This window comes from Chrysochloris asiatica, unplaced genomic scaffold, assembly GCF_000296735.1.
Source record: "Chrysochloris asiatica unplaced genomic scaffold, ChrAsi1.0 scaffold00102, whole genome shotgun sequence".
Lineage (NCBI taxonomy): Eukaryota > Metazoa > Chordata > Mammalia > Afrosoricida > Chrysochloridae > Chrysochloris > Chrysochloris asiatica.
The window spans coordinates 1,604,966-1,627,983 of record NW_006408620.1 but is presented as its reverse complement, the minus strand read 5'-3'; the positions used below and the strand labels follow the sequence as shown (position 1 = coordinate 1,627,983).

Genomic DNA, 23,018 nt, shown 5'->3' with positions numbered 1-23,018 from the left:
CGCCCCCCACCACTTTCTATGCTGTTTTAGTGAAATCCTATCTAAGAAGGATCGAAGAGTAGTCTCCGAACACAATTCCCATTGACCAGAAGTACTGAGCCCCAGGTGGGGTACAAAGGGTTAAGTGCCTGGCTACTAACCTAAAGGTAGCTAATGCAAACCCAATCAGAGACACCTCACAAGACACGCTCTGAAATCAGGAAATCTAGGGTCAAGTCCCAGTACTGCTAGTTTCAAATATGGAGTCTTGGAAGTGATTGAATTTCTTTGTACTTTAGTTTCCTCATTGGTATGGAACACGGGAATGATAGAGTGGGAACATGAAGAGGTGACTTTAGCTGTTCCCAAGCTATCCCACCCACGTAGGCAACCAAAATAAAAACAGTGTGGTCGCCAGGGCAGCACAACTTGAAGACAAACTCCAGATCAGTCCCCTCTTTTCTTAAGCAGATTACTACTCTATGCTACTCAGTGGCACACAACAAGAGCACCTGCTTGTGCTCATTGCTGTTCTGTGCCATTGAGTTAGCGTGACAGAGCGGAACTCCCATAGGGTTTCCTAAACTGTAATCTTTATGGAGTCCTAGAATGGTGTTGTAGGATAAGCACTGAACTGCTAACTGCAAGGTCAGCATTTCAAACTCACTAGCCACTCCTCAGAAACCCTATACAGGCTTGACTCGATGGCACTTAACAACAACAACAATCTTTACCGGAGCAGACTACCAGATCTTTCTTCCACGGATCATAATAACATCTACGTACTTGAGTTGTTGGGCAAATGACATGAGGAATCCGTGTAAAGTGTTTAACACAGGATCTGGTTCACTATGTTGTTGTTGTTGTTAAGTGCTGTTGAGTCGGTTCCGACCCATAGCGACCCTGTACAGGGTTTCCAAGACTGTAAATCTTTACGGGAGCAGAACGCCTCATCTTTCTCCCACGGAGCGGCTGATAGTTTCGAACTGCTGGCCTTAAGGTTCGCAGCCTGATTCGTAACCACTATGCTACCAGAGCTCCTATAAGTTTCCTCAGTATCAGCTTGTAGTTACCAGTAGTAGGATTTCTACAGTGACCTTGAGAATGGCTTAAGTCTTTCAAGCTTCTCGTTCCTTACGTATCAAATGGGAATAATTATATTTTATTCATTCAACAAGTATTTATTCAGGTCTTCTTGTGTGAACCCCCTAATTTTTTTATAGTCTTCTTATTGAGATATGGCGGTCTTCTCTTGAATGATCAATATCACACAACACAAATCACACATTACCCATTTTTGGCTTCAGGCTTTAAGACATTGTCTTCTTTTACTTCTGGTCTCTTTGGAAGGCAGCACTGTGTTATGAGGAAGCCCTGGTGGACAGGTCTGCATGAATAGGAACTAAGACCCTGGCCCAAAGCCTAGACAAATACTCAACTGATAGCCAACATCGACTACCAGCCATGTGAGTGAGTCACAGTGAAAGGGCATCTTAAGTCCCAGTCAAGCCACCCCCACTGATACCACATAGAACAGAGATGAGCTCCAGTCGTTCTAGAAAAAAAAAAAAGAATTATTCCAGGATATTATGTTGACTCTGTTGTTTAAATAAGAGCTGTGCAATAGAGATAGAATTTAGTCACATATGTAATTTTAAATTGCCTAGTAGCCCATTACAAAAAGTTAACAAAACAAAAAACAGGTAAATTCTAATACTGTATTTAACTTAATCCAATATATCAAGAATAGTATGTGCCCTTTGGTTGTGTAAATGATTATATACTCCTGAGTGTTTTTTTATACATCAACAAAACAAAACAAAAATACAAATAAAACAGAGGGAATAGAAGCAAATACTGTTGAATGGTGATGCACGGAGGAGATTGGAATCATCGCAATGAAACAATGGTGGAAAACCAATGTAAACTATCACTCAATTCACAATAAAAATTAAAAATGTTGGTCCAGATGGGGAGAGACCAATAGTTGCACCTTAGATGGCCATTCACAAGCTTTTAAGACCCCAGTCATTACTCACCAAAGTATGATGTAGATCATTTGACTTTGTTATCTCCTGAGACTCTGATCCTGGACCCAAAGGCCCAGAGATTCATTCCCTCAAGGTATTTGGTTATGGGTAAGAAGTTTTCCTAACATTACCCACTGAGTGCTTGTGGTACCATGAATTTACTTGGTATGATTTTTCTATCCAAAGTCTTCTTAACTCCCAGCAAGATTTGGTGGGAGCATTACCCACTGAGTGCTTCTGGTACCATGAAATTACTTGGTATGATTTTTCTATCCAAAGTCTTCTTAACTTCCACTAAATCTTGGTGGGAGTTAAGAAGACTTTGGATAGAAAGTAGGGCACAGGACTGTAACACTGGATTGGGGAGTTTAGATATTCCATTGGGTTTAAAAGAAGTCATCTCAGAAGCAGGCACAGAAAATCCAGGACCATCAAGAAAGAAGAGCAACTGAGTGGAGCATGAGATCCCTACCTGGAAATGTGTTGGCAGCAGAGATGGGGACACAGATAGACAAAGCAACTGTGAGCTTCCCAGCCCACAGTCTGGGTAAAGCTGAGTGCCTATGGGCAGGAGGCTAGTTTTCAGTATGTGCTTTTGGGTATTTATAGTCTGGCTACCAGAGTTTGTAAGACTTGTCTGAGCAGGCAGAGGGGTCACATGGTTGACAGGCCAAAGACAAGAGTGACATGTCTCTGCAGAATGGCGGAGAAGAGGTGTTCCTAACTGGAGAATTGTGACATCCTAAGATATTTCTGATCTTGAATTGTACCCTGTTCACTTCCTTAATAAACCCCATAATCCTAAATATTGTCTATGAGTTCTGTGTGGCTATTGCAATGGATTATGGAACCCAGATGTGAAGCAGAGAGTGCTGTGGGAGAGATGGTTGGTGTCAGAGAAGGCAAAGAAGGATGAAGGGTGAAGGCATGTGTGATTTCATAAGAAGTAGCCTTGGACTGATTTTGAGTGTGAGTCTCCTTCCCCTTTGTGAAGCCAGAGGAAGTCAGACATGGCCTCCCAGATATTTTTTTGCAGTACTCTACTATATTCCTGGATATATTTGCAGCACATGTAGATACATAGGAGTCCTGGGATGGTGCTGTAGCAGTTCAAACCCACCAGTCAATCCTTGGAAATCCTATATAGGGGTGGCTATGTGTTATAACCGACTTGATGGCACTTAACAACAACAAAAGCAGCATAAATATATAGGTAGAAATATCCTCTGTCAAACCTATATATATTTATGTGTAGCCCCATTCACCTTCGCACATCTGTTCAACTTGCAAGCCTATGAAACCACTTGTAGAGAATGATTATTATTGCAGGATTATGTATATAATAGTAGTATTTAGCTCTGTTGCCTTGAACACCCTTGCCCAGGTAATTTTATGCCGGTCTTCCCCTTGTGGTATATTGTCTTTCCCTGACCTGCCTTGTAACTGTTCTTTACTGCAGCTAGAGGGTCGCCTTGCTGTTTGTCCAATCCTAAGCATGCTCACCCCTCAGGCCCTTTGTAGTTGCTGTTTTTTCTACCTGGAATACCCAGCCCTCAAAAAGCCACAAGTCTCATCCCCTCGCTTTATTGAGATCTTTGCTCACATGTCCCCTTATCATAAATGTTTCACTGGCCACCCACATTCATTTCTCTCCTATGCCTTATTTTTCTTTACAACACGAACCTCCACATGTAGATTTGGCCATGGAGACTGGTAGCTAATTAGGTTATTGTTCATCGTCCAATTAAAATGTATACTCTCTGAGGCCAGTACTTTTTTCCTGCTTTATTGAACCATTTCTTGACCTGCACGTAGTAGCTGCTCAATAAGCATTTATTGAATGAAGGAGGAAAAGCAGGCCAGAATCTGGATCTTTAGGTGAAATTCTACCAAATGTGCATGTTGGCAACCATGTAATTTAAAACATCAACTATGCTGGCTGAAAACCTACAAGCCAGGACTATCAGTTTGAGAACCCTTCCCTAAAGGGATCTGGGCTCAATGGGAATCTGGTTCCTCCATTTTAAGACGTTGTAGTCCCTCAAGGAAACAAGAGATTCTTTGGGATCCACAGGCTCTTGCATCCCTGGCAGCATGAGGTACTCTTTGTTGTTACAGACCAAAGTCATCCAGGGCATTTCTTTCAAAAGGCAGGATGTGGACTGTGAGCTTCCAGCTCATCGGTTCAAAGGAAATCTACTTTAGTTAGCAGCAATGTCTGCTGGGATGTTTTCCCAAGTCTCCCTGGGAGGTGATAGGGCCCCTTAGAGGACTAATAATAGACAAGCACATCCAGTATCCCAAACAACAAGTCAACCTTAAAAGTGAATTCTATTTTTTCCTCCTTACCTTTGAATGAGTATGTCAGAGAGGGACATTCTGTTATTACAGCCAGTGCTTTCCCATGTCACCTAACAACATCTGACCACTACTCAACTACCTCCAGGAAATAATCATACTAAGATCTGAGTTTTATTAGGTTTGGAAGTTCCAGTCTTCTGCCTTCCCTCAACCAGCCCTGACTCGGGTTCCCCTCACATTGATCATCAGCATGCTCTGGAGTCCTGGGGTGGCGCTGTAGGATAAGCACTGGACCGCAAGGGCAGTTTGAACCACAAGGTGGGTGGTTCAAATTTACCAGCTGCTCCTCGGAAACCCTATACAGGTTCGCTATGAGTAGTAACCTACTTGATGGCACTTCACAACAATAGCAACAACATGCTTTGTAGTTAGCTAGGTCAACCCTTATTCAACAGCTGTGTGATCTTGGGTGTGGATCTTAATCACACTGACCTTCACAGTCTGCAAAACCAGTTGCCTTCAAGTTGCTTCCAACCCATGGCAAGCAACCCCACAGGACAGAGTAGAACTGCCCCTTTGAGTTCAAGACTGCCATGTTACGGAAGCAGATGGCCACATCTACCTCATGAGAAGAAGCTGGTGGGTTTGACGTGTCAAGCTTTCTAACAATTAACAGCCAAGTTCTCAACCACTGGCCCTGCAGGTTCCTGTCAGGGTTCTTTGTTTATCATTGTTGTTGTTAGGGATTGTTGTGTCTTTTCAGTCTCATGTTGTTGTTGTTAATATCGTCAAGTTGGTTCCAACTCATCAAGACCCTGTATAGTGTTTCCGAGGAATGGCTGGTGGGCTTGAACCACCAACCTTACAGTTAGCCGTTCAGAGCTTATCCTACAGTGCAACACCAGGATTGCTATGAGTTGGAATTGACTTGACAACACTTAACAGCAACGTAACTAGTTTACCAAAAATGATGTCCTTTCTTCAGACTGGTCTCTCCTGCTATTGTTGTTGTTAAGTGACATCGACATGGTGCCAACTCATAGCAACCTGTATATGGTTTCCAAGGAGTGACGGGTTTGAACTGGTGGTGACTTTGCAGTTAGCTCTCCAGTGCTTATCCTACAATACCACACCAGAACTCCTGGTTCCTCTTGATAACATGTGCAAAGCATTCAAGCTGCACTTCTTCCAACACAGACTTGTTCTTTGTTCTGGCAGCCCATGGTAAATCCAGTATTCTTTCTAACACTATAATTCAAAGGTATCAATTCTTTGGTTTTTCTTATTCATTATCCAAATTTTGCATGGATATGAGGCAACTGAAAATACTCTGGCTTGATTCAGATCCTCAAAGAGGCATTTTTTTTTAACACTTTAAAGTGTTTTTTGGAAGCAGATTTTCACTATGCATTATCTTTTAACTCTAGTTTTCCATGAACTTTTTGAGGCCCTTTGTACAGATAGAATAAGTCTGGTAAAGGATTTGTTGATGTTGTTAAAGTGCCATTGAGTCAGTTCCTACTCATAGCAACCCTATATTAGGTTTCCTAGGAGCAGCTGGTGGGTTTGAACCACCATCCTTGTGATTAGCAGTCCAGTGCTTACCCTACAGTGCCACACCAGGACCATGCTAAAGTTTCGTTGTTGTTGTTAAGTGCTGTCAAGTTGGTTGTAACTCATAGCAACCTTGTCTGTATAGGGTTTCCGAAGAGTGGTTTGTAGGTTTGAACTGCCCGCCTTGCAGTTCAAATCAACTATCCTACAGCGCCACCCACAGGGTAAAGGATATAACTTGGAAACCCTACGCAGGGTTTTTATGAATCGGAACCGACTCGGTGGCACTTAGCAGCAACAACAGTCTTTGATCTTTATCAGTAAATGTTACAAGATCACTTCCCTTTCAGCAAGTAAGGTAATATCATCTGCATATTTTGGATTATAGGTTGGTATGGTAATGAGTCATCTTCCAATCATGATGCTGTTTTTCTTCATATAGTCCAGCTTCTAGAATTATTGGTTCAACACACAAGGGGGTTTCAAAAAGTTTCTGGAAAAATGACATCATCTTCCAGTGTTGCATAGTTGGTATTCCATCAATTTCTGGAACCCTGGTTTCCACAATGCTTTGGTGCAGTTTGGACTTCATCTATTAGTTCTGGGTCATATGCCAGCTTCTGAAATGGTTCGATGTGGACCAGTTCTTTTAGGTACAGTGAAGTTGTGTATTCCTTCCATCCTTTGATGCTTCTTGTGTCATTTAATATTTTGTCCAAAGGATCCTTCAGTATTGCACATTTCATTATAATACTTTACTTTGTCTTCTCAAACTGCTCTTTGAAAGTTTCTGTTCAGCTCTTTTACTTCCATTCAATTTAGCGACTCTATGTTCAAGAGCAAATTTCAAAGTCTCTTCTGACAACCACTTTGACCTTTTCGTTCTTACCAATGTTTTAAGTGAACTTTTGCTTTCCTCATGTATGTTGTCCTTGATGTCATACCACAAGTCATCTATCTGGTCTTTGGTCATTAAGGTTCAATGCATCAAATCTATTTTTGAGATGGTCTCTAAATTCAGTTGGGATATATTTAAGGTTGTATTTTGGCTCTTGTGGACTTTTTTCAAAATTAAAAAAAAACTTCAGCTTGAACTTGGATGACGAGCAGTTGATGGTCTGCTCAGCATTTGGCCCCTGGCCTTGTTCTGAATGACATTGAATTTCTTCATCATCTCTTTCTATAGATATCAATTAGATTTCTGTGTGTTCCATTCAGCAAGGATCATGTGTGAAAAATGGGATTTATGTTGTTGAAAAAGGAGTATTTTAAATTTCTGTCCTGTAATCTCTGGCATCATTTCTATCATCAAAGCCATATTTTACAACTATGCATCCTTCTTTGTTTCCAAATTTCAGATTCCAGTCACCAGAATTATCAATGCATCTTAATTGCCTGTATGATCAATTTCAGACTACAGAAGTTGGGAAAATCTTCAATATCCACATCTTTTGTGTTAGTGGTTGGCATGTACATTTGAATAGTAGTCATATTAACTGGTCTTCCTTGTAGGCATATGCATATTATCTTATTACTGTCTGTGTTGTAGCTCAGGATTTATCTCGAAATGTTTTCTTTGACAATGAATGTGACATCATTCCTCTTCAATTTGGCATTCCTGGCATGGTAGACCGTACAATTATCTGAATCAAACTGGCCAATACCAGTTCATTTCAGCTCACTAATACCTAGCTGGGGATTGGCCAGTTTGAATACAGGAAAACTGGAAGTTGTCAAGCATTCTATTTCATTTTTTATAACTTTCAGTTTTCCTGGATTCATACTTTGTGTGTTCCATTTTCCTGTTATTAATAGATGCTTGCAATTTTCTTTCATTTTGGGTCTAGCCACATCATCAGATGAAGGTGTTGAAAGCTTAACTCCATTTATGCCATTAAGGTTGACTCTACTTTAAGAAGTTTTGGTGGTGCTGTGGGTTAGGTATTGGCCTGCTAACTGCAAATTTGGCAGTTGAAACAGACCAGCTGATCCAAGGGAGAAAGATAAGCTTGTCTGCTCTTCTAAATGCTTAGTCTTAGAAGTCCCGTTCCGGGTTGCTATGAGTTGGAACTGGCTTAATGGCAGTGGGTTCTTGCAGAGCAGTGAATTACTTAAAGTCTTCTAGCCATTGCTGTTGTTAAGCACCGTCAAGTGGGTTCTGACTCCTTGTGACTTCTTCCAAGGAGCAACTGGTGGGTTTGGGTTGCATACCATGTAGTTAGCAGTGCAGTGTTTATCTACAGAACCGCACCACGATCCCCTTCTAGCCACAGTCTTTGTGTAAATTCCCACCAAACGACCTCTTCTTTTTTTTTTTTTTTTAAGGTTTTTATTTTGGATTGAGTGAAAGTTTACAGGGCACATCATCAGTTTCACATTCAACCATTCATATGACTTGTTTCATTACATTGATTATAATCCCCTCCATACATCATCAGTTAACAGTCCAAACGACCTTTTCTTGATAGGTCTGGGTGAGAGAAGGTAGGGGAAGGTGCTGATAGATTATATGAATCACTTGTTAGTTAACAGGGTTAAGTATGATTGAAAAATCTTGGGAGTTTAACACGTATCAAATGAGGCATCTCAGAAACAGGAAAGAGCAAACCCTATTACCATCACAGAAGAAGAGCCAGGAACGGGGTGTATCTTTGGACCTGGAGATCTCTGCATAGGGATGTCCTTGACCCAGGGACACGAAACTGTGATGCTGGAGGAGTAGCAGAGGGACAGTGGCAGCAGAATCAAGAGCCAGACCACCAGACAGAGCAAGTAAAGCTGAGGTCAAAGGCTCACTTGAGGAGTGGGGTGCACTTAATAGGGGAGCTAGGTCTGCTGACCCTTAGAGCGAGAACTGAGTGCCTTCAGGCTGAGGCTTATAGCTGAATGGAGTGCCCTTGGGACATTTATCAGCAGCCCTAAAACAGTTTTGTAACATTGCTGAGCAGGGCAAGGGCAGGGGCAAGGGCAAGGGCAGGGGCAGGGGCAGGGCTGAAGGCCAGAGAGAGGTCTGCTCGTGGGCACCACTGAGGAGAAGCTGTCCTAACTGAAAGAACTGCGCCCTGAGCATTTTCTGATCCCGCATTGTATCCTATTAAATGCCCCAATAAACCCCGTAACTGTTTGTGTGGTGTCTGAGTTGTGTGTGGCCGCTACAACCAATGATCTAACTCAGCTTAGTAGAGAGGGCTGTGAGAGGGATGGTTGATATCATTTCTTACAGTTTTACTTGAAAACGCAGCTCTTCCCCAGTCGTATTTTGAGTGCCTTCCAACCAGAGCTGCCAATTTTCTAGCGCCATATTAGACATTGTTCCCCTGCTCTTCAGAAGGGTTTCAGTGGCTAATTTTTCAGAAATGGACTACCTCTTCCTTTTCCCTACTCTGTCTTAGTCTAGAAGCTCTGTTGAAACCTCTCCACCATGCTGATATTGGAAATACCTGTGAAATAACTTCCAGGAACATACAAACCATCACAGTAGGACAAATTAAGAGATGAGTGGTGATCAGGGTCTTTATCCACAGTGAATGTTACCAAAATTATACAAAGCTGTTTTCAGGACTAAATAAGATGTATGTTACACAAAAGAAGCACTTGCTTTTCCTACTATTGAACATCTACTGGGTATGAAGAGGTCACAATCTTTTCCATTTTCATTCATTCACTTATTTACTCATTCACAATGTCAATGAACATTTTTTGAGTTCTTTGAAAGGTGTCAGGCACTGAGCTTTCTTGCTCTCTAAGCTTGGGGTCTATCGAAAGTATCCGCAGACTAATGCCCTACTGCATACAGGTATGTGTGTGTTTAGATGCAATGCGTAAACAGGGTACTCAAAGACAATGAATTGCACATCTAGGATATTATGACCCTTCTGGTAGCTTTCCTTCTTTCTGATTCCATCATGAAGAAAGTCCCAGTTGGACTTTTAATAAGATGAAGACCCTCAAGGAGAAGGAGTGATACAGTGGCTGCAGCAATGGGTCCCATCATAGCATCTGTTGTGAGAAGGACACAGGACCAGGCAGGTTTCCGTTCTGTTTGACATAGGGTTTCTGTGAGTTGAAACAACAACATGTGTTAATCTTTCCTATTAACACATAAAAGGTCTCTGATTTCATACCCTTAGGGAAATGCCTGCAGAGATTTTAATACAGATACTTCTATAGGATGAGCACTGGACTCCTAACTGGTTTTGAGGTCAGTGGTTCAAATCTACCAGTCATTCTATGGAAGAAAGAGGAGGCTTTCTGCTCCCATAAAGACCAACAGCACTGGAAATTCTATGCAGGGTCACTATAAGTTAGAATCGACTTGGTGGCATTGGATTTGGTTTTGCTTTTGCTATTGAAACTCAGAAACTAAATAGACTTCCCCACCCTTCCAGATGGTGTACAAATCTGGCCAAACTTAGTGAAGATAGGTCAGGTCTGACTAAAAATTTGAGAAATGATGATCTAGCCAATTATTTTTTCCCTTTTTCTTAGCTCAGTTTTACAGTAGAAGAAACTGAGTTTCTTTATGGAAAGGATAGACAGAAGTTAAAGATTTCTAAGTGGTAGGTGAAGAAAAGTCAAGAATCCTGTTTGTGGTGGATATGTTGTTGGGTGCGCTCTAGTAGATTTTTGATTCCTAATGACTTCATGTGACAGAGTCGAACTGCCCCTATGTGGTTTCTAAGTCAACCATTATAATGAAATGTGCAAAGATATGGAGTTCAAAAACCAAATGGAAGAACACACTCAGTATTTCTCAAGCTGAAAGAACAGAGAAACAATTCAAGCCTTGATTTGCAGTACTGAGAGATTCTCTGGGCAAAGTATTGAATGATGCACATAGCGTCAAAAGATGGAAGAAATACACAGAGTCACTGTGCCAAAAAGAAATGGTTGATGCTCAGCTATTTCAAAAGTTAACAGATGATCAAGAGCCAGTGGTACCAAAGGAAGAAATCCAAGGTGTGCTGAAGGCACTGACAAACAACAAGTCTCTGGAATCTGACGGACTAGAAATGGAAAATGTTCAGCACCGCACAACTTTTGCATCACTGGAGGCACTTACTCGTTTATGGTAAGAAATTTGGAAGATAGCTACCTGGCCAACTGTCTGGAAGAGATCCCTATTTGTATCCATTCCAAAGAGAGGTGACCCAACTGAAATCATTGGACAATGTCATTAATATCACATGCAAGTAAATTTTTGCTAAAGATAAACAACAGCTACAAGAGTGCATTGACAAGGAACTGTCAGAGGTTCAAGCTGGATTCAGATGACAATGTGCAATGAGGGATATCATTGCTGACGTCAGATGGAACTTGGCTGAAAGCAGAGAATAGCAGAAAGATGTTCACCTGTGCTTTATTGACTACACAAAGGTTTTCAGCTGTGTGGATCATGACACGCTATGAGCAACATTGAGGAGAATGAGTATTCTGGAACACTTAATTGCATTCATAGGGAACCTGTACCTAAAACAAGAGGTGGTTGTTTGAACAGAACAAGGGGACATTTAATGGTTTAAAATCAGGACAGGTGTGCGCCAGGGTTTTATTCTTTGGCGCTATACGGTAAGCGCTCGATGAAAGGTCAGTTTGAACAACAAGATTGGCAGTTAAAACTCACCAGCTGCTCCTTGGAAACCATATAGAGGGTAGCTATGAGTTGGAACTGAATCAACAGCATTTAACAGTAGCAGCAGCAGCAACCACATACTTATTAAATCTGTATGCTGAGGAAATAATCTGAGAAACTGGATTATATGATGAAATAGCATCAGGATTGGAAGAAGGTTATGCAGATGATACAACCTTGCTGTTGAAAGACAAGAGGATTTAAATACTTACTGATAAAGATCAAAGACCACAGCCTTCAATATGGGTTGCACCTGAATGTAAAGAAAACTAAACTCCTCACCCCTGGAGCAATAAATAACATCAAGATAAATGGAGAAATGATTGAAGTTGATAAAGACTTCATATTGCTTGGATCCATCATCAAGACTCATGGAAGGAGCAGTCAGGAAATCAAATGACATATTGCATTTGGCAAATCTGCTGCACAAGACCTATTTAAAATGTTCAAGAGCAAAGTTGTCAGTTTGTGATTAACGTGCACATGACCCAAGCCATGATATTTTCAATAACCTCATATGCATGTGAAAGTTGGACAATGAATAAGGAAGACTGTTAAACATTGATGTATTTGAGTTATGGTGTTGGAGAAGATTATTAAAGGTACCATGGACTGCCAGAAGAACAGACAAATTTGTGTTGGAAGACTGCTCCTTAAAAACCAAGATGGCCAGACTTGTCTCTCATACTTATGACCTATTATCAGAAGGGATCAGTCCCTGGAGAAGGACATTGTGGTTGGTAAAGTGGAGGGTCAGTGAAAAAGGAAGCCCCCCAATGAGATGGATTGGCACAGTGGCAGCAGCAATGGTCAAAAGCATAGCACCAATTAGGAGGCCGTCAGGATCTGGCTGTGTTTTGTTCTGTTGTACATAGGGTCGCATCGACTCGTCAGCACCTAACAACAACAAAATCTTCACAAGGGGCAGATTGCCTGGTCTTTCTCCTCTGGAGCTGCTAGGTGGGTCTCCACTTCCAAACTTTTGGTTTGTAGCTGAATGTTTAGCCCTTGTGTCACCAGGGTTCCAGGTGGTAGATTAAAAAAAAAAAAAAAAAAAAAATATATATATATATATGTGTGTGTGTGTGTATATATATACATGTATATATATAATGTTGTTGTTGTTAAGTGCCATCGAGTTGGTTCCGACTCATAGCGACCTTGTATAGGGTTTCCGAGGAGCAGCTGGTGAGCTTGAACCACCGACCTTGCAGTTCAAACGGCTTTGCAGTCTGGCGCATGAACCCACAATGCCACACCAGGACACACACTCTCTCTCTCTCTCTCTTTCTAAATAAATAAATATTACGCCTCTTCTACCTCTACTTCTGTGTGTAAGTACGCATGTGTGTGCAAGTCTGTGGAGCCACAGACCTTTCTGAATAAGTAACAGCAGGAGCCCATCTCTGTTTGAGGCATGTGCAGAATGACCAATGGGATGGAAGTGGGTGGATGGGTACCAGTCTGCAGAGGCCTGGGTGGAATCCACACACACCCTCTCCTACACCCCTCTCAGTACTGCCTGAGGCTCCCCTGGGTGCTTCCATTGTCAACACATCCCTGGGCAGAGGCCCCGGTCAGGGGGTCGAGGCTCAGGGCGGAGGCGCCCAGACTGCGGTCCCTAGCGCACTGCAATGCTGCGTTGGAGAACTTTATAGGAGGTCGGCCGACGCCAACGTAGGGTGCCAACATGTAAAGCAGCTGGCGGCGTGGGGCGGGGCCTGGACCCGATGCAGATGAGGAAGGCGGGGTCACCCAGAGCTCCGCCTCCCTCCTCCGCAGCTGGGGCCAGTGGTGCCAAGCGCAGCTGGACTAGCAGCGGCAGCTGGGCTAGTGACAGCCCCAGATCCGCGCGCCGCGGCCGCCAGAGCCGGCGCAGGAAAAGCGCCTACGGCTCCGGCGGCAGCAGCGGCGCTTCCTCCCGCCAGGTGGACCCGCAGCCTGGCCCCTCTCGGTTCCCGCTCCCCACGATCAAGATGGCTGACCCGGCTGCGGGGCCGCCGCCGAGCGAGGGTGAGGAGAGCACGGTGCGCTTCGCCCGCAAAGGCGCCCTCCGGCAGAAGAACGTGCACGAGGTGAAGAACCACAAATTCACCGCCCGCTTCTTTAAACAGCCGACCTTCTGCAGCCACTGTACCGACTTCATCTGGTGAGAGCGCACCCGGTGCGGCGAGCCCACCCGGCCCCCGAGGGGAGCGCGGCTGGTGGGGACCCTCTTGGCACCCTCGGGCCTCACTCTGGACCCTTCTGTGCCGGACTCCCTGGTGTGCTGTGCTGTGGCCACCCTCTTACCGGTCCCAAGCGGCCGGCCATGCGGCGTCTCCTGCCCCGGCTTTCTCCGCGGTCCATCGGTAGCGCCCCGGGCAGCACCACGGGCGCCTTTCCCTCCACCTGGCTTCGAGAGCCCAGCGCCTGGCCCTCCTGGGGAGAACAGCGCCTCGGGTGCCCTCTCGCCTGGGGCTCCCGCTCTTAGGGCCTCCTTCCGGGTGACAGGCTCCCTCCTCCCCGGGTGTCCTCTCTCCAGCTCGCTGCAGGCATGGGGCATCCTTTTCTGCTCTGTGTTCTTTTTTATTGCGCCTCTCTGGGGGCATGGAGGGACCCTCTTCCTCCCCAGTCTTCCCCTTCCCGTGGGAACCCTCTTCTCCTATCCATGCAGGCGTGGGGTGCCTTTCATCCTCCAGAGTCCGCTCTCATCCTCCTCTGGGTGCGCCTTTATAGCTTCTCTTTCCCTGAGGGTACTTGGGTGTCTGGGGGTAGACCTCCGTTTTGCTCTCCGCTCCCACCCGGATGGAACCGCGCCCTCCGCCCACACCGTGGTCACAGTCTTGTCTCCTTTGCCTAGCTAGGGTGAGGGGAGGTGCAGTTACCTCTAAGCCCCCATCTCTCCCTCAAAGGTTGAAGCCTCCTAGGCTCCTCATGGCTGCGGGGAGCCTGCACTTAGAGAGGAAGGGGAGGGGGCAGGAACGGTGGTGGTCATTTAGAGGTAGCTGTGGGCTGCCTGACTTGTCTCTTTCTACCTTTGCAGGGGCTTCGGGAAGCAGGGATTCCAGTGCCAAGGTAGGTACCATAATGCTGGGGCGGTGGAGGCTCTATCCTTGTCCTTTGTGGGAAGACATAGTGACAGGGACTTAACAGAAGTGAGCAATTAGGCAGAGAGTGAAGGAATCACTTTTGTCACCTCCCAGGCTACAAATTCGTCATCGCAAAAGGGTCCTTTTAAGGGATATGCGTGTGAGGGGGCTGTGATAATCCATCCCAGAAAGGCTGGTAGAACTGAGAGGCCCTTCCCATGTATGCAGTTCAGTCTTACTCCCTTCTAAACAATTGAAGTGTCAAAATGGGTTTCGTGAACCTAACCTGGGATTGCCAGTCTTCTGGAGGGAGTATCTCCAGGGGCTATTTCTGGGATGATTCCTCCTAATTCCTGTCCTCCTATTTGCTCATGTGTGGTTCCTTGTCTCTTGGAGCAAGGCTCTGCCTCTTTCCCCTCCTCACAGACAGCGCAGGTGGCTGCCTTCTCTGCTCTTGGTGCCTCCCCTTGAAAGGCACCGTGGGGGAAGTAACAGGTTCAGCTGCCTTCGCTGCTGCTGGTTCTTCCCTGGGCATCCGCCATCACTGAAAGAGATGGTTCCAGATGGGGTGCTTCTCACATCCTCCTTCAAATCACCCGTTCTAATCTCAAGGTCAGCAGTTCAAAACTACCAGTGGTTCCATGGGAGAAAGATGAGGCATTCTGCTCCCGTAAAGACTTGTAGTCACGGAAACCCTGTGCAGGGTCGCTATGAGTCAGAACCGACTCCACGGTACTTACCAACGACAACAACAACATCTTCTGGGTGGATGCATAAAGGACTCCAGAGGGACTGGTTACCTCAGTCCCAACATCTTGGTAGAGTTTCTTGACTCTAACCAGGGGTGCCCAACTTGTTAGTGGTGACTTTTAATCGTGTGGAAGAGAATCTCAAGGAGTCCTGATGATGTAGTGGGTTACATGTTGGGCTTCTAACCTGAAGGTCAGCAGTTCAAGTTCACCAGCTGATCCATGGGTAAAAGATAGTCTTTCTGCTCTTGTAAAGATTTGTAGCCTTGGAAACCCTGTACAGGGTTGATATGAGTCTGAAGTGACTAGATGACACATAGCAGCAGCAGGGGGACCTCAGCTGTCTTGGGCTAATAATGTTTTAAAAGACAAATTGGTTGCCCAGAGTCAAATCACCTTTAGACTTGTTTAGCCCTAGTTGTTTAGTTGTCTTTGAGTCCGTTGTGATTCATGACAACCCCATATGTCTAGAGTTAATTTGTTCCTACAGTTTCAAAATGTAGATCAGTAGACCTGTCTTCCCAGATACCTCTGAGTGGGTTTGAACTACCAACCTTAAGTGCAGGCCAGCACTTAACGCTTTACATCAATCAGGTTTAGCTCTTGTTAAGTGTCATCGAGTTAGTTCTGATGTATAGTGACCCTGTATAGAGTTTCCAAGGAGCAGCTGGTGGATTTGAACTGCCACCCTTGTGGTTAGCAGTCCACTGCTGATCCTACAGCACCACACCAGGACTCTGGTTTAGCCCTTGTTGTTGTTAAGGGCTGTCAAGTTGGTTCTGACTCATAGTGTATAAGGTTTCCAAGGAGCGGCTGGTGGGTTTGAACCACTGACTTTGCAGTTCAAACTGACCTTGTGGTCTCGTGCATTATCGTACAGCACCACACTAGGACTCAGTATCTTAAACAGTTTTTGATTTTGAAGCCAGTATTTCAGAGCTAGAAGATTTCACAAACAATTTGTAATTTCCAATTTTGCTGAGAAATGGTCCAGTTTTTCCTGTTACAGCAATCATCTGGAGCTGGAGAGCAAATTATTTTCAAAGACAGGACACATATTCCCCGTATTTGTTAGAATCAATTCCAACAAGGCCCATTTCCCCTGTTTCAAGCCCCTGCCTGAACCCTATAGTTTGCAACCCCTGCTCTGGAAAGTTTTCCCTTCTCACCCACTTCCCATTCTTAGGTCAGCTTGCTGAGTATGGTGAGAAATGTCTCACTTTTGGGGTGTGTCTTAGAGTCAAGCTGATTACTGTGGTGAGCTAGTCCGGAGGAGAGAGGCCTTAAGCAGTAAGGAATCTTATCTGACTTGGCACGGAATGACAGCTTCTGGTTGCATGGCTACTCTCTGAAGTGATCCCTGGCAAGCGTGGGTGGCATTGTCAGTTTTGCAGGATGTTCTTCAGTGTGGCGCTGTTGTCCTCTAAGGCTCACAAACCTCTCCCCTAAGGTCTAGGTGCTTCATTGAGGAGCCAGACAGATCTCCCAGCCTCTATCTTTCTGGTAGATTTAGAGCCTCAGTGTTATGAACCACCCCAGAAGACTCCCCAAATCCTTCTTAGTGGTAACCGCTTAAGCTCTGGTGTGGAATGTTTGTTACAATTTGGTGTGACTCCCTCCAGCCAAATCCCAGTGGTGTCTTGGGGCTGAAATGCTTCATTTCTTCTGTGAGTTTTCTTGTCACTTCCATGGACCGCTTTCTAACTTTGGCTCTTGCTGAGGTCAGGGCTGACTTATGAAGACATCTTCATGCTGTTCCCCCATGCCACCTGCTCTGTTCTTGGTGGATGGGAAAGACACTTTGGAATGTGCTGGTTGCTGTTAAGTGCAGTGCAGCTGGTTCTGACTCATAGTGACCCTGTGTAGGGTTTCTGAGGAGCAGCTGGTGAGTTTAAACCTCTGATCTTGCGATTTAAACTGACCTTGTGGTCGAGAGCCATACCAGGACTCCTTGGATGTGGTGACTTATCGACTGAGAGAAGGAATCCTGAAAAGTGATAGGAGTGATTGGTGTGGTGAGAGAAAATCAAAAGTAAGGTTTTAAATGAAATATGGCCTCTTTAGTAGTAGGACTGTCACATTGAAAAAAAAACTCCTTTCCCTCCTGTATCCTTCTTGAGAGGCAGTGTATAGCTTATCAGCCATGTCACTGTGGGTTTGAATCCTGGCTTTGGGACTTCTTAGTCAAATTATTTAGCCTCTGTGCCTCAAGTTCTTCATCTCTGAGGGAGCTTAAAAATGTTCCTGGAAAATTCTGTTATCTTTTAATTCCATTTTTCATTGAATTTTTTGAAGCCCCCTCAGGTAAAACAGGATCAGTAACAGTATCTATCCTAAAAAGTTATTGAGAAGTTCAAAGACGGTCTAAGATATAAGATGCTTGGACCAGCTTCACGTAGAATAATCTCTCCGAAAATATCAGTTCTTATGATTGTCCTCAAACTCCCCTGATGGCAGAGCAGCTGGTGTGCGAGAACACGGGCTCAGCAGGGTCACTTTGCTATGACACTGGCTGCCAAGGGAGAGTCCAGATCCAGCTGTGAACATCTGGTCACTCAGTGGCACTACTTCCCAGTGTATTCTGTTTGAACCAGCGAGGTCCATCCGAAGAGGACTGAGAGGTGGAGCAGATTGCAAAGTTGAGATGGTTTGGAGAGGGACATCCTGGAGTCGGGATGGCTATCCTTCAATTTAGAGCTGTTTAGAAGGAATTCTGGAATCATAGAGGAGTTCGTTATTAGCTGAAAATTTTGGATACAACAAATCTTATCATAAATTTTCTATTTAACAAGGAGCCCTGGTGGCATAGTGGGTTATGAGTTGGACTGCTAACCTCAAGGTTAGCAGTTCAAATCTACTCACTGCTTTATGGGAGAAAGATGAGGCTTTCTGCTCTTGTCAAATTTACAGCCTTAGAAACCCTATACAGGGTCACTATGAGTCAGAATTGACTAGACAGCATACAGCAGCAGCATCTATTTAAAACTGGGTCAATATTTGATAGAAAATCCATAAGGTTTTATTCTCTATTGTAAGTTAACATTCCAGAGCCTGGGGCTCTAGGTTCCTGTCAACTTTCTGCTCTTTCATTCTTAGGGAAGGATCTTTATCTCACAATAATAATAATAATAAAAAAAATCCTAGACTCTCAGTCATTGCATCCTTATTTCAGCAAGGAGGAAAGAGGATAGGAGCAAAGAACACACTCTCATTGTCACTTGTGGAAGCTGCCACAGACACTCTTGCCTCTGTCCTCTAGGCTAGAACTTTCTCAGACTCAAGAGAGGTTAGAGAGGGGCTCAATTTCAAAAGTAGGTAGGGAAAGAAGATACACTGGCGTTCTAAGGAGGTACGGAGTGTGATCGTAAGGCACGGAAGCCGTTGAGAACGTTTTCCATGCTCCATAGTGCCGTCCTGGAAATTGGCATGGCAGTACATGGTATGGGGCTGGGAGAGGAAGGATGAAAAACTCACATACCAGGGAGAAGTATGGATTTCTATATGCTCAGGGGAATTTCAGCCCAGAGATTTTTCACTTTTGTACTGTTGGAGGCGAAAAGTTGGAACTGCCACATTACTTCTCCTTTTGTTGTTTCTACCTTATTTATTGATTTATTTATATATTTGAATCAACTACTCTGTGAGGTAGTTCAAGAATACTTTTATCGATGGAACATTGGGGCTGAGAATCTGAAACTACTTAAATTCTGGATTAGAAGTGGGGTCCTCAGATTCTTCTCTGTGGCGTTCTTTTAGAGGCACCAAAACTGCCCTTTGTGCCTTAATTGTGAATAAAACAAGTCTTCAGGTGAAATTAAACTCTGACCCTCTTAAATCTTTGCAGCTTGGCGAAGAGAAAACTTGTTTTTTTTTTTTTTTTAAAGGAAGTCATTTCAAGTCACTTCAGTCGAAATAAGCCAACCCCAAACCAAGCCTACTGCCATCAAGTTGATTCTGACTGTAGGATAGAGTAGAACTGTCCCATAGGGTTTCTGAGACCTTTATGGGAGCAGACAGCCTCATCTTTGAACCGATGACCTTATTGTTAGCAGCCTACCGCAGCTCCTTTCAAGAGAATAAGGCGACAGTGAAATATAGAGGTTCAGCATTCATAGCAGGGGCTTGATCCAGGCGATTGAGTTTGGATCTGTGATTTGCCACCCGTTCATAGTATGATCTTGGGCAAGTTCTTCACAGTTAGCCTCAGTATCCTCATCCGTAAAATGGAACTAGCAGTACCTATCTCATAGGATTGTAGTGTGAAAATCAGTGAGGTAATTAATTAATGCATGAGAAATATTCCCCAGTCAGTATCAATGACTCTAAGTGAAATCATCATTATTACTGTAGAAAACTGTGTGAAAGTGGGACAATGTTAATTCTGGAACTTATTAAATGAGTAGGCCTCTTTTATGTACTTAGGTGGGTTTTTCTCTCGGATGCCTGTCTTCATAGACTTTTGAATAAACCCAGTATGTGAACAGCAGTACCTGGGCCCAGAAAAGCAGACAATATTGGCTCACTCATCTTCATCTTTACTCACGAGGAAGATCTAAACTTGCTATGGACTCTCTAGAAAAATCCCAGCATGTTAATTTTCTGACTATGAAAAGCCAGAATTAATGATGTTGTTAAATGCTGTCGATTCGATTTCAACTCATAGCCACCCTATATGGCGTTTCTGACACTTTACATCTTTTGTGTGATAGTGAGTAAATCAGCTCTTAAAAAAATAAAACAAAACATTTTTTAACCTTTAAGAAGAATTACACAAAAGCACTGCATGATCAATCCAGCTATTTCTAGTCTCATCAACAGCAACCCTAGAGAATATGTTTGTTTTAATATGCAGTTAATACACATACATGGGTTAAGCCTAGACATTTTTTTTTTTTACCACAATTAAAAAAAACGAATCAAAGGGTAATTTTATTTCTGTCATGTAGTTTTGGCTACAAACTTATTATATGATATCCTACTTTGGAAGAAGTGCAGCCAGAGGGCTCCTTGGAGGCCAAAGTTTGTCTCTCATACTTCTGACATATTGTCAGGAGGGACCAGTCGCTGGAGAAGGATATCATGTTTGGTAAGGTGGAGGGTCAGAGAAAAAGAGGAAGACCCCCAATGAGATGGATTGGCCAAGTGGCAGCATTGATGGACTCAAGCATGGCAACAGTAGTGAGGTTGGCCCAGGATCGGGTAGTGTTATGTTCTGCTGTGCATAAGGTCGCTATGAGTTGGTATGGACTCGATGGCACCTAACAACAACAATAACACACTTCAGGTTTAGAAGTGTTGGTGTGGTACTGCAGGATCATGCTCTAGACTATAAGGTTGGTTTGAACCGCAAGGTCAGTGGTTCATACTCCTCGGAAACTATACTGGGTCGCTATGAGTCGGAACTGACTTGATGACACTTAACAACACAACAATAACACACTTCAGGTTGGACTTTCTTAGTAAAATCTTAAAAAGGTCTATTTGTTTGTTGTAATCACCAAGACAGGCTGAAAGTTACTAGAATTTACTTCCATCTTTTTCAAATTTCTACCTTTATAGAAGCAGATACACAAGAGTTGTGAGCCACACCCTGCTCACCTTTTGGCTTATTCTCAATATGTCCTGGGGGTTTCTATATTGTGAAAAGTTAAAGGCTTTTTGTCTTCCTCTTGGGTGGTTTGGCTTTGTTTTTTCTTCCTCCATCTGACGTGCGATTTCAGATCCAATGTCCCCAATGAAATAAGAATCTTTGGTTGGGTTAATGTTTGATGTTAAGGATGGCTGATTTTTTTTGGAGAGGTAACAAGAAGCAAATTCATTTTGAACCACAGAGCACCCAGTTAAAGCTTAAAGCTTTCTCACAGGGCAGCCTAATAGCTCTCTAAGTAAACATGGAAAATGTGACCTTTGAAAATCTCCTTGATGTGATATACAGGCTCTTTTAAGCTAATGTGAAAAAGAGAATTCCAAATACTAGTGATACTCCAAGTATTGCATAGATACAGGATGTTCATAATACATAGGGATGAAAAAGAATTAGCATGTAAGATCTGGTTAGAGAGACAGGAAAATATACAGCTACAACTGAAGGTTTGAAAGCAATTAATTTACATTGTTGCTACTGAGGTGTCTCTTACTCTAACCAGATCCATGTTACGATTTTGAGAATATGTATCTTCTTTTGATGTGTTAATGTGTTAACCTTCAAGAATCCTATTGCCATCTATTGGATTCCAACACACAGCGACGCTGTGGAACAGAGGAGAACTGCTCCATAGGGTTTCCAAGACTGTAAATCTTTATGGGAGCAGATAACGTCATCTTTCTCTCAAGAAGTGATTGGAAGGTTTGAACTACTGACCTTGTGGGGTTTGCAGCCTAACGTTTAATGCACTGTACCACCAGGTTCCCTTGTATTTTAGTTACAAGTAATTAAATTACTAAATACAATTGAAAATATATGGTATGGTGTTTAACTGTAGTCCAGTTAATTATTTAAAAAAAAAAAAATGTTGTTAAGTGCTGGTAAGTCATTTCCAGCTCATAGTGACCCCATATAGGGTTTCTGAAGCTGTAAATCTTTGCAGGAGCAGAAAGCCTCATCTTTCTCCTGTGGAACGGCTGGTTCACAGCCCAGTGTTTATCCTACAGAGCAAATTCGTTTTCCATGAAACGGTTTGTACACATTTTGCTCTCTGACACTGGTTGCAATCCCTTCAATGAGCAGTACTCTTCTCGCTTCCTCTCTGGCTTGTCTGCTTCCATTTGCTCTTCTCTCCTGCCTCCTGGCCTTTATTTTTGGGCCAACGTTGCTGTTTTGGTTGATTGTACTGAGAAGTAAATACCTGCCTGATGCCATTACTCACTTTATAGACCTGTCTGTTGTTTGGCTGAAAGTTGATCCTTAGGGATATATTCAGTTGCAGGCTTACGGGGTGTCTAAGGGCCACAGTCTTGGGGGTTTCCCCAGTCTTTACCAGACTAGTAAGTCTGGTGATTTTTATAATCTTGACTTTTTTCTTTCTCTGTGTTCAGGACTTTCTGTTGTGATCTTGATCAAAGTGGTTGGTAGTAGCAGTTAGGCACCATCTAGTTCTTTGAGTCTCAGGGTCCTGGAGGCTGTGAGGCAGATGGTCCGTTAGTTTATATATATATATATTTAATGTTTTATCGTGAATTATGTGATGGTTTACATGGGAGAACATTAGTTTTACATTCATCCTATCATATATTGTTTTATTGCCATGGTTACAATCCCCATCATGCATCATCAACCAACCAAAGGGTATATATACCCTGCAAGCCAGACCCCCAGTCATCAGCACACAGCCCCTCTCTCTTTCTGGGTCTAAAGTCCCCAGCTGCTCCATCTCTCCACGTCATCGTCTCTGCCTCCATCTCTGGCATCACTGTCTCTGGGTAGGATCCTGCTCTCCGCTCTTCTCCCTTGATGGTCCCAGGGACCTCCGCTCCTAGACTGCAAAGTTAATCACTCTCCTCCTTGCTATAAAATGTCTACCTTTACATTTCCAACTCTCACAATCAGTCCTGATAACAATTATTCACTATTGTATCACAAGAGATCCATCCGCATTTCATTTCATCAGCCCGCCTAGACAGATTGGATACTACTCAGTGGAGATTCTACTTTCCTCCATGCCCTCTGGATCTAGGTTCCCTCTTGAAAGCTTGTAAGCCAGTC

General features: G+C 43.7%; 1 protein-coding gene across 2 annotated transcripts in view; it reads left to right on the top strand.

The window, feature by feature from the left end:
* The first annotated feature begins 13,307 nt into the window (after positions 1 to 13,307).
* PRKCB (protein kinase C, beta) overlaps positions 13,308 to 23,018 on the top strand; it is a 448,755-nt gene continuing 439,044 nt past the window's right edge. Inside the window, exons 1-2 of one of the 2 annotated variants that reach the window (XM_006867193.1) lie at positions 13,308 to 13,645; positions 14,522 to 14,553. In XM_006867193.1, coding sequence (XP_006867255.1) covers positions 13,473 to 13,645; positions 14,522 to 14,553 — 205 coding nt within the window. In that variant the 5' untranslated portion in view covers positions 13,308 to 13,472. The remainder of the gene's footprint in view (positions 13,646 to 14,521; positions 14,554 to 23,018) is intronic. The other variant, XM_006867194.1, reaches the window with a different exon arrangement.